The sequence below is a fragment of the Peromyscus maniculatus genome, chromosome 7 (genome assembly GCF_049852395.1).
Source record: "Peromyscus maniculatus bairdii isolate BWxNUB_F1_BW_parent chromosome 7, HU_Pman_BW_mat_3.1, whole genome shotgun sequence".
Classification (NCBI taxonomy): Eukaryota; Metazoa; Chordata; class Mammalia; order Rodentia; family Cricetidae; genus Peromyscus; species Peromyscus maniculatus.
In genome coordinates, this window is record NC_134858.1 from 54,757,351 (window position 1) to 54,775,498 (window position 18,148).

The 18,148-nt window shown below is 50.6% G+C and overlaps 1 protein-coding gene across 1 annotated transcript; it reads right to left on the reverse strand.

Annotated features, from left to right (window-relative positions):
- Positions 1-139: 139 nt before the first annotated feature.
- On the reverse strand, positions 140-17,445 carry Lman1l (lectin, mannose binding 1 like). The gene is made up of 13 exons (XM_076576352.1): positions 17,160-17,445; positions 12,879-13,033; positions 12,672-12,779; positions 12,513-12,571; positions 11,097-11,196; positions 6,274-6,394; positions 5,308-5,363; positions 4,522-4,654; positions 3,873-4,024; positions 2,803-2,870; positions 2,002-2,125; positions 1,643-1,770; positions 140-749 (listed from the first exon to the last, which is right to left on the reverse strand). Exons 1-13 carry the CDS (start codon positions 17,332-17,334, stop codon positions 620-622), a joined length of 1,509 nt encoding a protein of 502 aa, XP_076432467.1. The 5' UTR covers positions 17,335-17,445; the 3' UTR covers positions 140-619.
- Between the last annotated feature and the right edge of the window lie 703 nt (positions 17,446-18,148).

The following is an 18,148-nucleotide window of genomic DNA, read 5'->3' on the forward strand; positions in this document are numbered from 1 at the left end:
TCGAGAACCAGGACTTCAGCTTGGAGCGCCCGGTAGCATCAAGGGCAAACACCCCCAGCCTTGGGTCCCATTCCATCCTACCTCTCCAATCTGCTGACCCTAGCAGCTACCTGAAAGCACTCAGGGCTGAGAAGTGAGGAGATCTCAAGAGCGTGAGCAGGAATCCCGGTTATAAGGTTCGGTGAGTTTGCACTCAGTTCCTCTGTCACGTGTCTGCCCTGCTGTCCCTAGAGCCTCGGGGAGTAGGCAAGGGGAGAGTTGTTTGGGGGTACCGAAAAGATGAGCCAGAGGGAACCCAGGGACCTCTCTTTGTCCTTGGTGAGTTAAGGGACAGAATTTTGCCCAGTTGCCTCCCTTTGCTTCAGTAGCCCAGAGGAAAAGGCTGAGGGGTATCTGCCCTTGGCCTTCTTGCCTGCTTGGACCCTATTCCTGCTACCTACCCAGAGTAGGTGGAAGCTAGCAGAGACTATGTGAGTCTGGAAGGTAAATGAAGGGATGAGCACAGTGAGAGGAACTTCACCTTTAATATGATGAACTTGCCGAAAGCTAAGATGTGGGCACTCAGGAAGGACACTGGCCAAATCCTCCATCCCCCATTTGTCTCCCCGTAAGACATGGGTCAAGCTTGCATGCTCAGGGGGACAGGCTGTCTCCTCAGAGCCCCTAGTGTCCTAGGGGTGGGCAATGCAGGTTCTAGAGGAAGGCTTCCCATGGACAGGTACTTCTGAAACCTCTTGTCCAGCTCCTGTCTGCTGTCAGAAAGGAAAGGTTACTGAGTCTCCCTTCTGAAACCAAGACTCACACTTGCCTCTCAATACTCCATGTACCACAGCCTCCCATATTCTGGGACCTTCTATGGCTTCCTTGACATGCCAAATACGTTCGCATTTCACCCTGGCATTTGAAGTCTTTCTGGGTGGCTTAGTGCCAAAATTGCACTCTTATGCATACATTTTCTTCTTCTTCTTTTGACAAGAGCTTACTATGCAGTCCAGGCTGGCCCAGATTTCAGCATCACTCTGCCCCAGCCTTCCAAGTGCTGAGATTAAAGGCATTCATTTCTAACCCGGAACACCCAGATTCCTTGCCCAATCTAGTAAATTGGTCCTGCCCTTTACTTCAACAGTATTAGTTTGCTGCCTTTTTCTTTCCCCTAAAGATGCTTTTTTCATGCCTCCATGCTTTTTCTGATGCTGTTCCCTCTGCATCAATGCCTTTACCTATTTTGTCAGACTGAAAAACTCTTAGTCACTTTGATGACCCAAATCAAATATTCTTTCCAGGTCAATTCCCTGATCCCCCTCCACAAACCCCACCCCCAAAATGATTCAGTTGCCTTTTCCCAAGTCTCCAAGCTTCCATTCATCACAGCACTGGCAACATAAGGTCTGGCTACCAGTTAGTTTTCAGATGTTTGCTCTAGAGTGAGCGCTGTGGGGCAGGACCAGATGGGACTGGGGTCTGAGTAGGTGACTGTGCTTGGTAAGTGAGGTGTCCTTGGTCTATATTCTGCTTCCAGCCCTCTGGTGAACTGGGTAGTTCCCGTCTGAGCTTCGGGGTCCCCTATTTCAAGTTCAGTGGTTGTAGACCAGAACCAAGATATATAGGTGGTATGGGAAGTCCTGCCCGTGGGAAGGCCCACCTGAAGTTCATGTAGCAGAAGAAGCCTACAGTCTGGATGAGGAGGAAAAACAGGAAGATGCTGGTCCGAAGACATGCCGACGTTCCTAAGAGCCAGCCAGATGGGCGGGGAGCCTTGGCTGTCATTTTCTGAAAGAGGAGAGTATGAGAGAGAGAGAGAGAGAGAGAGAGAGAGAGAGAGAGAGAGAGAGGGAGAGAGAGAGAACAAAGATGAGATCTGTGTCCCTTCATGTCTATGTGTAGGCACATACAGATATGCCCATTAGGGTACTGGACAGATGCTCTGTAGAAGCATTGGGAGAAGGGTGGCAGAGACCAGACCTCAAGGATGAGGCCCTTGTACAATCCACTACTTCTTACCACCAGATCCCGGAGGTCCTTCTGCAGGAGGCTAAGGATCTGGTCCAGCTCAAAAAAGTGATGCTTTGTGCCCACAGGCAGGTAGACGACCTGGGCTCCTGAAGCCATTTGGGCAGCTGCTTTCCTGGTGGTATGGTGGGGCATGGAAATCAAGAAAGGTGATCCACTACCCTCTTTGGTTGTACCCAAATTACCTAATCTTCTCCCATAATCCCCCAGGGCTAGCACATGGTAAAGCATAGATACAATGGATAGTCTTGTCTTTGGGGCTGGTCTTTTCACTCTAAAAAACTTCTCCCTAGATCCTGAGACAACTTTAGCATGTGCAAAGAATTCTCTAAAAGTGTCAGCTATGGACAGGCTCTCTGGGCTCTGCTTTTCATGTCTAGCCCAGGGGAACTAACTCCTCTCCGGCTCTTGCCCTCTGCCACCCCCAGGCATCTAGATGGAGGGTATACAGCCACAGAAACCATAATGTGCAAGGGCTCTCTCCACCCCCAGAGCTCTATGGGCAGCTCCACAGGCAAGGGTGAGCCAGAGGGAGATTCTAGGACACCGGAGGCGAGATGAGCTCACATCACTTCCTCCAGAGGGCCTCATCTTGGCTGTGCTTCCTCCAAAACCTCTGTCCAACTATATGCCCCCAGGGACTGAGGAGATGGTCAGTGGGTAAGGTCCTGAGTCCACAGTCCCAGCAGGCAGGGGAAAAGCCAGCTAGGGTTGTAGCCCCACACTGGGGGCCGGCATTTGACAGAGGAGACTTTCTTCCCTCTCACTCCCCCTCCTCACTCTATCCCTTACCTCATCTCTTGCAGGGCCTGGAGCAGAGTCCGCTGTCCATAGAGCAGGGTGCTGACCTTGGCAGTGTCCTACAGGAGGGCCAGCTCTTATGTCGTGTCCAGAGGACAGTGCTTCTCTCCTCAGAGTCCATCTTCCCCAGGGACACTTCACTCTTCTTCCAGAAGCCTTATTAAAAGGCCATGGTTCTCCTCTCTTGAGGCACACTGAATCTCCCATAGAACTTACCCATTGGGGCTTCTGGAGGACCCTCCTTCTACACCAAAGATGTGGTGTTTCTCCCCAAAGGGCCCTCTAGGCTTTCCACAAATCCTTCTCCTTTTAAAAAGTGTCCCTGCCCCCTCACTGAGGCAGAAGCCCAACCCAATCCTCTCTGTGTCTTTCTCCTAGGCTCTGATCCAAACTGAGGGCCAGTACATGGGTCCAGGTCTGGCAGAGTGACCTGGAAAGACAGCTGACACTTGTGAGGATGAGTGGAATCATGCAAGTGGAGTCCAGGACATGAAGGTAGTCTCAGAGATACCTGGAATGTGGGTGGGCCTTCCCTCTGTGTCACTCCAGCCGCCTAGCCTAGACTGTTCTGGGCTGAGGACAAAAGGTTAAAGCCTTGGACTGCCAGAGCCCAGCAAAGCCTGTGTGAGCGGCTGGCTCCCTCTGCCCACGAGCCAGCACTTTGCCTGGGTTTAGCTTTTGCTCCCCAAGTCAGAGTATGTCCTAGGGAATGACACCTGGGGGTGGAGCCAGGGTGGCAGCAGAGATGAAATGAGGATTCTGGTGCAACTGAGCATTTAAGCAAGTCTGATGCAAATCACACGTGAAGCCATATGCAAATTAGCGCCTAGTCTATTTCTGCCATTCGTCTATAGACCCGATTCCAAATACCTGGCATCTCTTCTCTGCAGCCCAGCCCTGTGGCTCCAGGACAATTGCTATGTGTTAATGTCCTCTCACTTACCACCCTGCTGCATCCTGTGACCTGCTCTCCTTTCTCTCCAAGCTTTGACAGGCTAGCTCTGGATAGCCCCTATTCTTTCAAGCTGTGGGTGGAAACTAGTATGCCCAAGGTCACTCACCCAGCCTCCCTCAGGCCTGACTTGGACTGTAGACCCCAGCTGCTGCTTCCACTGCCTCTCAGCCTGGTCCAACTGCCTGGAGAGAGCCTGGAGGGCCTGCAGGATCTGGCTTTGTCTGCCCAGTGTTTTCTCCAGGTCAAGGAACCTTTCCCCTGGAGATTGGGGCAGAGGCGAGATGGAAAGGCCGATGGGGTGCGGCAGTAGATCTGCTTTGGAGTGGTGCGTGAGGGGGTATAGATTCTGCTTTTAAGACTCTTCCCTGGAAAATGGGTCTGGGGGCTGGCAAGTAGGGTGAGCAACAGAAAAATGTTTGCCAGGAAAACTGGACAATGTAAGTTTGATCCCCAGGCCCCCAGAACCCATGTAAAGGTGGAAGGAGAGAATAGGTTCCACAAAGGTGTCCTCTGACTGCCACACAAATGCTGTGGCACACACGCACGCACGCACGCACGCACGCACGCACGCACGTTGGAAAAGAAAATGGGTCTTGGGGGCAGGTCTTGTGGGGACAGGTCAGAATACTTGGCCCAGGTTAGATACAGCCTCCTTAGGCCTCCACTTCTCCACTGGTTAATGGACTTCGGGTTCTAAGGTTCCTGTGGCCCTCCACTGTGCTATGGCCCCACCTGCCTGCTCCCTGGGTCCTTACCTTCTTCCTGGACTTCGGAGTCCAGTGGTGGAATGCTGTCCTGGCTGGTGCCCAGGGCCAGCCTTGCCTGCAGCCCTTCCAGCTTCCTAGCCAGGCGGAACTGCTCCTTCTCAATGAATGTCTGGGGGGCCACCTGGAAAAGAAAGATAAAAAGTCAAACCCAAATGCATGGGAGTCCTGTGGGGGGCAGGGCCCCTGGGAGCCCAGTCTTCCTCCCTGACCACATACTCACTGGGACCAAGGAGGAACCCACAGCTCAACCACCAGGCCCCCATAGAGCCCTGCAGCCATATCTACCACATCCTCATATCCTTCTTGACCCACTGTGAGCTCAGGTCTTCGGACATTTGAAGCCTTTAGGTATGGTGCTCATTGAATCAAGCTCATCTCCTCCAGGCATCCTTCTCCCCCTTCCTTGCTGGCTCAGACCCCTCTTTAGCGTTCCTTCTCTTCCCCCTCCCAACCCCTACCCTGGGCTTTTGTGGTTTTGTTTTGTTGTTGTTGAGACAAGGTCCTAACTGTACATCCCTGGCCTGGCACTCACAGAAATCCACCCACCTCTGCCTCCTGAGTGCTGGACTTAAAGGTGAATGCCACCTAGGAAGCCTAGAGGATGAACCCTGGCCCCTACACTACCCAGCCCAAGGCCTGACTAGCAGAGCTCAGAGAGCTAGCTGGGATGAGAACTTGAATGGCAGGTCTAAGGATGCCCTGTTGTGAGTGGAGGCACCTGAGGAGAGCCACATCTCAGAGCTACCTCTCCCAGGCACAAATGGCTGGCATTACCTCTGGACCTGGTTCCCTCAAACTGAAGGTCAAGAAGGACAGGACATCGTGGTCATCTGGAAGAGGGACAGATGAAGGGGAGATAAGGAGCTTTTCACCCAGCAGCCCATCCATCCAGACTCTACTATCTGCCAGGAAAACAAGAGGCTTGTGTGGCTCTGGGCAACTCGGACCTTTGTCTCATGGGGAAGGTATGAGGTCAAATACACAAGTGTGTGGGATGTGTGGGTTGCACCACACACAGCCAGAGTGGGGCCCAACAGTCATGCAGCAGACCACAGAGAGCTGCTTCCCCAGCCTGTAACCAGGTCACTCTTCTCTCCTTAGGAACTTTCCATGGCTCCCCAGTACCCAGGGTTGAAAGACTAAAGTCCTGGCATTCGAGACTCCCATACTCTGGCTGCAGCCTGCTTTTCAGCTTCAGGACCCTCCACGGGCTCTCCACTGCACGACATCCCGCTGTTCCAGTTCCATACTGTAGCTCGTGCGGTCCCCCTTTTTATCATCCCACAGTATCTAGTAAAGTGGGTTTGTGAATATTGATACTAGAATACCAAATTCCTCGTGTGTTATCTCATTTGAGACCTTTTTGTTTCTTGAGACAGGGTTTCGTGTAGCCCAGGCTGACCTCTGAATTTGCTGTGTAGCAGAGGATAACTTTGAACTGATCTGCCCACCTCTGTCCCCCAAGTGTTGTGATTGCAGGCAAGCACCACCACACCTGGGATCTGAATGCTGCTTGAGCACTCACCAACACAGTGACATTCCCGGTGTCCCATTTGAGACTTTCAATAGCTCTTCAAGGCCAATGTGGCCTCCTGACTGAGAAGCCAGGGAGGGAGTGTGACCAGCCCAGCCCACCTGATGAAGTAGTTGACCCCATACAAAAGTGTTTTAGAAGCTGCAATAAGGTCTTGTCATCACCAAACACAGCCCTCGCTCTTACCTACCTGGTAAGGTCCTCACCTGCTAGGATGCTGGTGGCTGCTGAGACCCCAAAGAAGCCTCCAGGGGCCAAAAGCAGGGGCTCCACACTGACACAGACTTCTTCAGGATCATTGGGAATAAGGCCTCCACTCAAGGACACCTGAAGGATATGGAGGGAGTGAGCACCTGCCTCTGCCTGGTCCCAGGATAAGGGACTGACCCCTACTCTGATTCACTGGCTCCCCAGACCTTCAGTAAGATAGAAACTACATGGCCTGGGATCAGAATGGCATGAAAATGACGGGGAGGCTAGTTTCATGTGATCCTTGTATGTTCTGGGTCTGATGAGATTCTTTGTATGAGAGGCTCAGCGGTTAAGAGTATTAACTGCTCTTCCAGAGGACCTGGGTTCAATTCCCAGCACCCACATGGCAGCTTACAACTGTCTGTAACTCCAGTTTCAGGAGACCCAACACCCATGACAAAACACCAATGCACATAAAATAAATTTAAAAAGTAAAGATCTGTTAAGATTCTTTGTATGAGCCGGGCAGTGGTGGCACATGCCTTTAACCCCAGCACTTGGGAGGCAGAGCCAGGCGGATCTCTGTGAGTTTGAGGCCAGCCTGGTCTACAGAGTGAGATCCAGGACAGGCACCAAAATTACACAGAGAAACCCTGCCTCGAAAAACCAAAACAAACAAACAAACAAAACAAAACAAAAAACCAAAAAAGAAGAGAAAAAAAGATTCTTTGTATGAAACTCAAGCCCACATGGATCAAAGACCTCAACATAAATCCAGAGAAGGGGGGGGGGGTTATCCTTGAATGCGCTGGTACAGTAAACAACTTCCTGAACAGAACACCATAGTGCAGTCACTAAGATAGGTAATTAATAAATGTGACCTCCTGGAACTGAGGAGCTTCTGTAAGGCAAAGGACACTGCCAATAAGACAAAACGGCAGCCTACGGAATGGGAAAAGATCTTCACCAACCCCATATCTGACAGAGGGCTGATTTCCAAAATATATAAAGGACTCAAGAAACTAGACATCAAAAAACCAAATAATCCGATCAAAAAATGGAGGTACAGATTTAAACAGAGAATTCTCAACAGAGGAATCTCAAATGGCTGAGAAACACTTATTCAGCCTTCTTAGCCATCAGGGAAATGCAAATCAAAACTACTTTGAGATTCCATCTTACACCTGTCAGAATGGCTAAGATCAAAAACACAAGTGACAGCTCATGCTGGCAAGGATGTGGAGCAAGGGAACACTCCTCCATTGCTGGTGGGAGTGCAAACTTGCACTTTGGAAATCAATATAGCAGTTTCTCAGAAAATTGGCAATCAATCTACCTCAATACCCAGCTATACCACTCCTGGGCATATACCCAAAGGATGCTCCATCCTACCACAGGACACTTGCTTAACTATGTTCATAGCAGCTTTATTCATAATAGCCAGAAACTAGAAACAACCTAGATGTCCTTCAACTGAAGAATGGATAAAGAAATTGTAGTATATTTACACAATGGAATGTTAATCGGCTGTTAAAAAAAATGACATCATGAAATTTTCAGGCAAATGGATAGAACTAGAAACAATCACCCTGAGTGAGGTAACCCAGATCCAGAAAGACAAACATGGTGTGTACTCACTTATAAGTGGATATTAGCTGTAAAGTAAAGGATAATTATGCCACAATCCACAGGCCCAGAAAAAGCTAAGTTATGAGGAGGGCTCAAGGGGGGACTGCATGGATCCTCTCCTCCCCCCCCCCCCCCCCCCCCCCCCCCGCCACCCCGGGAAGGGGAAATAGAAGAGACATCAAGGGTGGAGGGAGGTGGTGGTCGGGGAGACAGGAAGAGGAGGGATTAGGTCGGGGCGGGGGAGGATGGAGGGAGAGAGTACTGGGAGAGACAACTGGAATTGAGTGGGGGGGCATCTTGGTGATGAGCTAGAAACCTAGTGCAATGGAAATTCCAAGGCTTCTATGCGGGTGACCATAACTAAGACTCCTAGCAACGGGGGATACAGAGCCTGAACTGCCCATTTCCTGTAACCAGACAGGACTTCCAGTGGAGGGATTGGGACCCCAACCCAGCCACATAACCATTGATCTACAGTCTGTCCTGCCTACAGGATGTGCTGGGGTAAAGGTGGCACAGAAATTGTGAGAGTGGCCAACCAATGACTGGTCCAGCCTAAGACCCAGGCCACAAGAGGGAGCCATGCCTGACACTGCCTGAAGCATCAGGACACAGAGGCTGGACGGCCCAGAGACCTAGGATAGAACCAAACAAGACTGGAGGGAAAAAAAAGTCAATGAAATGATTCCTAATGATATTCTGTTATATTCATAGATCGGTGCCTAGCCCAATCGTCATCAGAGAGACTTCATCCAGCAACTGATGGGAACAGATGCAGAGACCCACAGCCAAACATTAGGTGGATCTTGGGGAACCCTGCAGAAGAGGGGAAGGATTGTAGGAACCAGAGGGGTCAAGGACATCACAAGAACCCCACAGAACCAACTCACCTGGGCTCACAGGGGCTCACAGAGACTGAACCGACAACCAGGGAGCCTGCATGGGACTGACCTAGGCCCTCTGCACATGTGTGACAGTTGTGTAGCTTGGTCTTCTTGTGGGACTCCTCACAGCGGGAGCAGGGGCATGTCTCTGACTCTTTGCCAGCTTCTGGCACCCTTTCCCCCATACTAGGTTGCCTCATCCAGCGATCCTTACTATGAGGGGAGGTGCCTAGTCTTACTGCAACTTGAGATGCCATGTTTGGTTGATAGCCATGGAGGCCTGCCCTTTTCTAAATAGAAATGGAGGAGGAGTGAATGTGGGGGGAGGGGGAACTAAGAGGATAGGAAGGAGGGGAAACTGTAGTCAGGATGTTAAAAAAAAAAAAAGAGAGAAAGAAAAAAAAAACACCTTCCCCACCCCACCCATCCCCCCAAAATACAAATCAAATAAAATGTAATATTGTTAAAAAAAAACACACAAAAAGACACAAAACACACTATTATCACACAACTTGTGTCTTGAGAGAATCTTCTGCTTTTTAAATCTTTGACCTCCCAGTCAATCCCAAGTTCAACCAACTTTAACTAAAACTTCACTCAGAATTTCACCAAATTTTCACCCACACATTAATGCTTGTCGTATCTTTCATCAACTGTCAAAATCTGAAGCCTACTCAGAGATCTCCAGGTATAGGTGAGTTGAGACTATTGATATTGATGGATATTAATGACCAGTGATTGTTAATTCCTGTTATTTTTTGTGGTTGTGTTGTGTTGTCCTTCTGTGGTGTATATTGGTGTGGGATTATCTATTGCTTGATTTTTCATGGATGTGTTGAGCTTCTTTGGGTTGAATTTTCCCTTCTAGTGCTTTCTGTAGGGCTGGGTTTGTAGAGAGGTATTGATTAAATTTGGTTTTATCCTGGAATATTTTGTTTATTCCACCTATGGTGATTAAGAGTTTTGCTGGGTATAATAGTCTGGGTTGGCATCCATGGTCTCTTAGTGTCTGCATGAGATTTGTCCATGATCTTCTAGCTTTCATAGTCTCTATTGAGTAGTCTGGTGTTATTCTGATGGGTTTACCTTTATATGTTACTTGGTCTTTTTCCTTTGCGGCTCTTAATATTTTTTCTTTGTTCTGTGTGTTTAGTGTTTTGATTATTATGTGGCGAGGGGACGTTTTTTTTGGATCCAGCCTATTCGGTGTTCTATAAGCTTCTTGTATCTTCATAGGTATTTCTTTCTTTAGGTTAGGAAAGTTTTCTTCTATGTTTTGCGCCAATTTTAGAAGCACAATGTTTTGCGCCAATTTTATAAACTTTACAGTGCAATATGTGTTCCTTTTCTGAGGCAAACCAAAGGTATATTTCTCAAGGTTCTGCTTCTATCGGCAGGGTTGATGGAGGATTTTTTTATACATTTGTAATAGATAGAAATAAACCAGAAAAAAAAAGAAGAAAAAAAAGTGGTGGAGGAAAAGGTGAACACTGCAAGAATACTCAAAAGGGCTGAGAGTTGCAAATGCCAAGAATGGCTTTGCATAGTAGATGGAATAGAACAGCTCTGAACTATAGCTTACTTTTCCTGGTTTGGTCTGACAGAATGATTGAATGCTTTTGTACAAAAATCAGAGCCTTAAAAACAAGGATTTGGTAAGATTGTAAAATGGTGTGCCACTTTGGCAAAACAGTTTGGTGGTTGGTCAAAATGCAAAACATTGTTACTCTGTTACTCAACAATTCTACCCTTAGGAATATATCCTCAAACTACTGAAAATGTGCACCTATGAAACATGTACATGAAGGTTTACAGCAGTGTGTTGCTAATAGTAAAAAAGTTAAAACAACTCAAATAGCTTTCAAATACTGGAGAGAAATAAAATGTGGCTTATTCATACAATAGAATATTATTAAGACATAAAAATGAATGAGAAACTGACAGATTAAATGACTTTGGTGAACCTTCATAATTTCATTTGTAGATCTTTCCATTTCTAATTTATAAATACATTTGGGGTTATAAATTATAAATGTACTGCCTCCTGTCAACATTGTATACTTCTATTTGATGATTTCTGTGTCAAACATTATATGGAAATGTTTCCAAGTAAAAAAAAAAAAAAAAAAAAAAAAAAATTCTTTGAGTGGAAGACCACGAGTGTTTATTGGTCTGAGCATACCAGAGCCCTCACATGGGTGTGAAGACGAGTGTGAGAGTTACACGTTGGTCACAGGCATGTGGCTGTTGGAACGCTAGGCTCCCCCAAACCACAGCTCTACATCCCACCAGAGGCTCCCACGGAATCAGGAGGGGTGACTCACTTGCAGCCTCTGCCTCCAGTAGGTGACCCGGGCTCGGAAGGGGTGTGGCCAGTTCCTGAAGTCCCGGAGACAGGAGCCCAGTTCCCGGACACTGCCATCCCTAAGGACACTTGGAATGCAGCCAGACCACACAAGACCAACAGGGGACAGTCCCCGGAGCAGCTCCGTCCAAGCCTGAACTGTCCCTGTCTCCTTGGGGTGGCCTGGCCTGGGACAAGTCCCTGTTGTCTAGCTTGAGGCTCCCTTGCTATAGTTTGCTTTCTTGGCAGGAGGAGAAGGAAAAAGAGAGAAAGCTCTGCGTGGCAGTGTTGATTGGAACTGAAGAGTTCGCAGGAGCTGGGGCGTCTGCAAAGGGACAGAGGCCAGGCTAACCATGGGATTTCCAATTTCTCTCCCCCAGCTTACCTCCTAATCCCACTGCCCCTCCCTCCCTTCACTTCCCAAAAGCTCCAAGGCCTGTCCCTTTCCCCAAGTGACAAGGCTCAGACTGAGGCAGACACTAAGGGACCTGTCCCAAAGGCCAAGGACACCATGGCTAGCTCACCTTTCCCCAAGGGAGGCTCAGCAGGCCCAGGGAATGAGGAGCAGAGAGCTGAGCCTGAGTTTCTAGGACCCATGGGTGCACACTGTGGGACCTATGCTATCACCTTCAGCCGTGAGTTGGGTGGCAGACAGCAGGGAGAAGCCAGATTCAAGGCAGTGATTGCCCGGCTGTATAACCTTGGGCAAGTTCTTTCCCCCTCCCAGAGCCTAGTATCGTTGTCTTTAAAATGAGGGTAATAATTGCAGCTACCTCATAATAGTGTTATGAGGGTTCACAAGACAATGTCAAATGTCTGGGCACTGTGCCTGGTATACAGTAAAGCCCAACTCCATAAATGTCAGCAATTATCCTAATTGTGATGGGCTAAGGGATGTTTGCGGAGGCACACTGACAAACCAGTCCAGCCACTTAGGGCAGCCAGCAGGGGAAGGACAGGAGGCCACCTCATCTGGGAGAAAGACAAGAGTGCGGCTAGTGTCTAGATCCTCCCTGGCCACTGCTGTGTTAACCACGCAGGTCAATTAACCTTTCTGGACCTAAATGTCCTCACCTAGCAACCCACGCTTAGTAAGGATGTCTGGAGTGAGACCCTCGTGGTAGTTTCAGCCTTGGTCCCTTCACCTGGGGCTCGTAAGCTGAATGGCTGGAGAAAGACGGGTTATTGCCCAGAAGAGCAAGCACACTCTGGCCCTGGCTCCTGAGGCACAGCTCAGGCCAGTGGGAAGGAGTCCCAGGAGGCAGCAGGACTCATTATGAGAGCTCGGCAAAGATGGCAGGTCTAGGAGGGATGGGCTCTCTAGGGGCGGAAGTACAGGTGGTTGCTAAGGCCAGGGATGGGGCGGGGTGTGGGGTCAGTTCCCTCGGGCCCTTACCCAAACTGCTCCTGGAGGTCATGCCCATCACTGGCCAGCACTCGGATGGCAGGGCTGTTCTGCTTGGGAGGTGACAATCAGCCTGAGCCTCAGGCACATCAGGAGGGTGAGGGTTAGAGATAAGACAGACAGGAGGATGGGCAGGAGATGGCTACCCACCTGGACATCATTGGCGGAGGAATCAAAGAAGATTCTGATGCCATCCCACGAGACCAGCCCCTCCGGGACAGAGCTGACTTGACCCCTGTCTTGGATGTACCACATGGCCTGCAAGTTCCCAGCCCACAGGTCAGGGACTCTGAAGGACATGGATGCCTGGGGCTTATCCCCTGCTCCCCCCAACAGAGATGAGTAAGGACCACTCACCATACCCAGGGCTCCCCGGCGCCCCAGTCCAGTCACCCTCATCTGCATCTCCACTTCCCAGGCAGGGAAGGAGACAGAGCTCTTGCTCCACACAGCACCACTCCGGTTCTTCATAGATGGAGCCAGCCGCACTTCCTCGAGGCCTGGGATGGCATCTGTGGGGCAGGGCAGCTGGGGACCACTGGACCCTCCTCTCCCACCTCTCTGTCTCATTGGTGAAAGCCCAGCCCTGGGAAAGAGCTCACACCAAGTCCTTGTCATTTGATATGGGGCTGGCTGGTGAGAGGCAAGAGTCAATTAGGGAAAAGGTGGGCATTACCCGGGCAAGGCAGCAAGAGCTTTGCTGTGTCCCACTCCAGCCTCACTGGAAATCCATGCCATCTATTTTTTGCTTGTTTGTTTGTTTGTTTGTTGTTTCAAGACAGGGTTTCTCTGTGTAGTTTTGGTGTCTGTCCTGGATCTCGCTCTGTAGACCAGGCTGGCCTTGAACTCACAGAGATCCACCTGTCTCTGCCTCCCAAGTGCTGGGATTAAAGGCGTGCGCCACCACCCACTGGCATGTAAGATTCCATTTTATGGGGCTGGGGATGGAGCTTAGGTGGTAGAGTACTTGCCTAGTAAACGCAAAGCTCCAAGTTCCAGCACCCCCATAAAACTGGGAGTGTGGCACACACCTGTAATCCCAGCATTTAGGAGGTGGAGGCAAGAGGATCAGCAATTCAAGGTCATCCTTGGCTATGTAGTCAGTTGGAGGCCAGCTTTGGCTACATCAGAGTCTGTCCTGGGGCTGGGTGGGTGGGTGGGTGGTTCAATGGGTGAAGGGCTTGCTGTGGAAGAATGAGGATCTGAGTTTTGATGCCCAACACCCTTGTAAAAACTGGGCATAAGCCGGGTGGTGGTGGCGCACACCTTTGATCTCCGCACTCGGGAGGCAGAGGCAGGCGGATCTCTGTGAGTTTGAGGCCAGCCTGGTCTATAGGGTGAGTTTTAGGACAGCCAGGGCTACACAGAGAAACCCTGTCTCAAAAAACCAAAAAAAGGGGAAAAACTCTGGGCACGGCAATGCAAACCTGGCTTGTAACCCCAGGACTGGGCGACAGAGACAGGTGAGGGCTTGCTGGCCAGCCAGTCTCACTGAAGTCATGAGCTCTGGGTTAAGTAAGAGATCTTGGTTTTGGTTTTGGTTTTTTTTTTTTAAAGGGGGGTGGTGGTGCTGGAGAGCTGGCTCAGCAGTTTAGAGCACTGGTCAGTCTTTCAGAGGATCCAGGTTCAATTCTCAGCACCCACATGGCAGCTCACAACGGTCTGTAACTCCAGTTCCAGGGGATCCAACACCCTCATACAGACATACATGCAGGCAAAACACCAATACACATTTAAAAAAAAAAAATAACAATTCCCATCTGGAAAAAAACAATAAATAAAAATAAAAATAACAACAGTCAGGCAGTGTTGGCACAGCCTTTAAACCCAGCCCTAAGAAGGCAGTCAGGCAGATCTCTGAGTTCAAGGCCAGCCTGATCTACGGAGCGATCAGGACAGCCAGTTCCAGGACAGCCAGGGCTACACAGAGAACCCCTGTCTTGAAAAACCACACACAACAACAGCAAAGGCAGAGAAGCAATTGAGGAATATGCCCTAATGTCAATTCTGGCCTCCAAATGTGCAGGCATGGGTTAGTGCATGTGTGCATGCACACACACGTGAACATACACACATCATCACCACAGATTCTGTCCCCAAGAAAGGAGGTACCATTTTACAGAAGTTCAAACACATCTCTTTCCACTAAGGCTTCCAGTCCTGAGAGACAGCTATGGGAGAGCAAGGAGGACAAACAAGTTGGGAGGCCCCTGGGGTGACTAGATGAGGCTCCTGGGGGAGGGGACGAGGGTGGCCCGAGAAGGGGAAGGTTTATGGCAGAAGGACTGAGGCAAGCTCTGTAGGGTGCTGAGGAAAGGGTGAGGCTGGGAAAGCATGGGCATGAATGACCCTGGCGCTGTGGGCAGGTCAGAAGGAGCTCCCTGTGGTGGGGGAAGACAGTGTGAAGCTGAGGCAGACATGGCAGGAACTGGAGGGAGGTGGGAATCAGAGGCTCCATTCCAGCTGGTTCTCCACCCTCTCTTCTACCAGCCTGGAACCTGGTTCAAGGCCCGGACCCTGCCAAGATGTTCTGGAGGTTGCTAATCCAGCCTGTTTGCTCTGCAAAGGCCAGTGGCGTGTGGGGAAGCACAGAAGTCCTGGAGTCCCCAGAAGCCACTGTTGTCTGAAGTGAGCTGTTTGTTTGTATAAAATAGACCAGGCTGGTCTAGAACTCTCTGGATGGCCAAAGATGACCCCAAACTCCTGATCCCCCTGCCTCCATTTCCACAGAGTGCTGGGATAACAGGTTGTCATCCTACCTGGTTTTGTGTGGGACTTAGATTCAACCCAGGGCCTTGTGCATGTCAAACACTCTGCAACTGAGCAACATTGCTAGCCCAACACCGTTTTCATATTTTAAAACATGTGCGTGCGTGCGTGCGTGCGTGCGTGCGTGCGTGCGTGTGTGTGTGTGTGTGTGTGTGTAAGCACACATGCTGGCACATAGATGGAGGTCAGAGGACAGCTTTCAATAGTTTTTCAATAGCTGGTAGACTGCTTCCACTGTGGGCTCTGGAATCAAATGAAGGATGTCTGGCTTGCACAGCAAATGCTTTAACTAGCTGAGCTCTCTCAGCTCTTTTTATAAAAAAGACAGGGTTTTGCCACGCAGTCCAGGCTAGCCTCAAGCTCTTGATTCTCCTGCCTCAGCCTCCTGAGTGCTGCAATTACAGGCCTCTACCACCACACCCAGTCCTGGGAGGCTTGCAGGAGGCAAGGCTTATCTGAGTAAGATTACACACTCCTCATTATGTGGAGTGTCTGGGACTCACCCAGACGGAGCCTGACTCAGTCCTGGGTATCCAGGGCTGGGCCCAGGGAGCACTGGGTGGGGCTCTGATCAAAGGAGAGATGAATGGATAGATAATAATCACACTGCCTGGTGATCTTGGAGGATCTACCTCTACTCCCCCACACGCTCTGTGACACCTTAGATACGGCAAGGCTCTGAGCGGAGAGTATTGTACCGGCTCTACCATCCTATCCTAAGGCAGCACCTGTCTGGAAAGAGCCCATCCTTCATTTACCCCCGGGCCCCTGTGCAGGAGGACTGAAGATCCTGCCATCTCGGAGCATCTTAGTCAGGAATCATGCCATTGTTCGGAACTTGTGACTCAGATAGAAATACATAGCCAATCTTCTTTTTCTTTTTGCTTTGCTGGCCAGGAGGCTCTGGATGAAATTCATGGCTGGGTAAACTTCATGGTATATTTTGGAAATGAGCCATGTTCCCAGACTTATTTCATGACCTAGAGCCATGTTCCCAGACTTATTTCATGACCTAGAGCCATGTTCCTGGACTTATTTCATGACCTATTCCAACTCTTAATTTTCTCTTACTCTTAATTTAAGATCCTGCATATTGTATAGTTTTCAGTACATCATTACAGACCCTTAAAAATGAACAAGATCAGACAAACTGTAGGTCTGGGTTTGGAAGACCCTGAGCACAGACCTGTGGGTTAAGATCCTCTCATGTCTGCGTCCACCTCCGACGCACAGGGAAGGGCCTGGTGCCCGCTGTAACAAAATGGCGGGACACTCAGTGCCACCCTTCCAGCAGACCTCCAGCCCTGTTCAAGAGGCCTTGTTACTGTGCATCAGGCATATCAGGTGTGTGCATTAGTGTCCATGTGCACACCTGTGTGTTCACAGTCGGAAGGCAGAGGAACGGGGACGGGGGCGGGGGCGGGGGGAGGCTGCAAACAGAAAAGGCAAAAAGCCCTGGGGCACAGCAGCAGCTCCGAAGAAACCAAAGCTGGTAGGGAGGTGGAACTGTGGCGCACAGCCCGCTCTCTGGCCACCCACCCGGCCCCTCTCCCCCGAGCCCTGCACCCCGTCACCCTCCTCTTTAGCTGTGGCCCTTTGTGGTCCGGCATGCCCAATAGCTCTTCCTGCCAGTGCCTCTGTGTCCTCCGCACAAAAGTCCCATGAACAAAGAAAGGACGTCTTGAAAGGCAAAGTCATGGGGCATGGCGGGGCAGGAGACAGGTCTGAGGGGGTCTTGGCCCGGCACCGTCACCCCAGGGCTACCCCTCTCCCTGCAGAGAGCCGTTCACACTCACTGTCCATCTGGCTATAGGACCCTCTGGCACTCTGAAGGGCCCTGGGCGTGGCCAGTCCCCTTTTCTTCCTCACCTCCGTGGTGGCTCCAGAAAGGTATTCCAGCCCCGGGAACTGCCAGCCTCGGTCCCTTGAAGCTGAGCTTGTACTCAAACCTGCGTTGAGGAGGGTGGCTCCTTTCGGCACGGTACAGAGCCAGCAGTGGGAAAAGAAGGTAGAGGGACGGTGATGGACCTCCGGCCCCCAGCATTGCAAAGGAGCGGGTTCCTGGGCACCAGAATGGATCCTGGCTGTGAGGCCAACGATGGGATCCAGGATGCGCAGTCAGGCAGGGAGATCCCCGGACCTTCCAGGATCTTGGTTTTTGGCTCTGTGGGGCCTCCCCACCCCCCACTCCCTATACACACATCCTGTTTCTCTTGCAGGTCTGATCTCAGGCCCCACCCTCCCTCACCTCCACCCTGCAGCCCTGGCTGTCCCCTGGGCTCCTTGCCAACATGAGTTCTGCCCCTGTTCTTTGGCTGAAGCTGTCTTCCCGTTCTCCCTCAGCTCCTGTAGCTGGTGACAAGATGATGGGGTGCTCAGGGATGCTCAGTGCCAGGTCCTGCTCTTCCACAGCCCCGGCCTTCCCTGCTTGCCGAGGGGAGGGGGGGGGGCAGTTCTTTGCATCCTCTCCTTTATCAGTACATGCGTAGCCTGCTCTCTGGCCACCCACCCGGCCCCTCTCCCCCGAGTCCTGCATCCTGTCACCCTCCTTTTCAGCTGTGACCCTCTGTGGTCCCGCATGCCCAACAGCTCATTCTGCCAGTGCCCCTGGGTCCTCCACAAATAAATTCCATGAATAAAAAAAAGTGTGTCTTAAAAGACATGCAGTTGGGTGCAGTAGCACATGCCTGTAATCTCAGCACTCAGAAGGCTGAAGCAGGAGGACCACTGTGAGTTTGAGAAGACTGGCTTGGGTTACATAGGAAGTACCAGGGCAGCATAGGAAAACTCTGCCTTAAAAACAAAAATGAGGGGCTGGAGAGATGGCTCAGAGGTTAAGAGCACCGACTGCTCTTCCA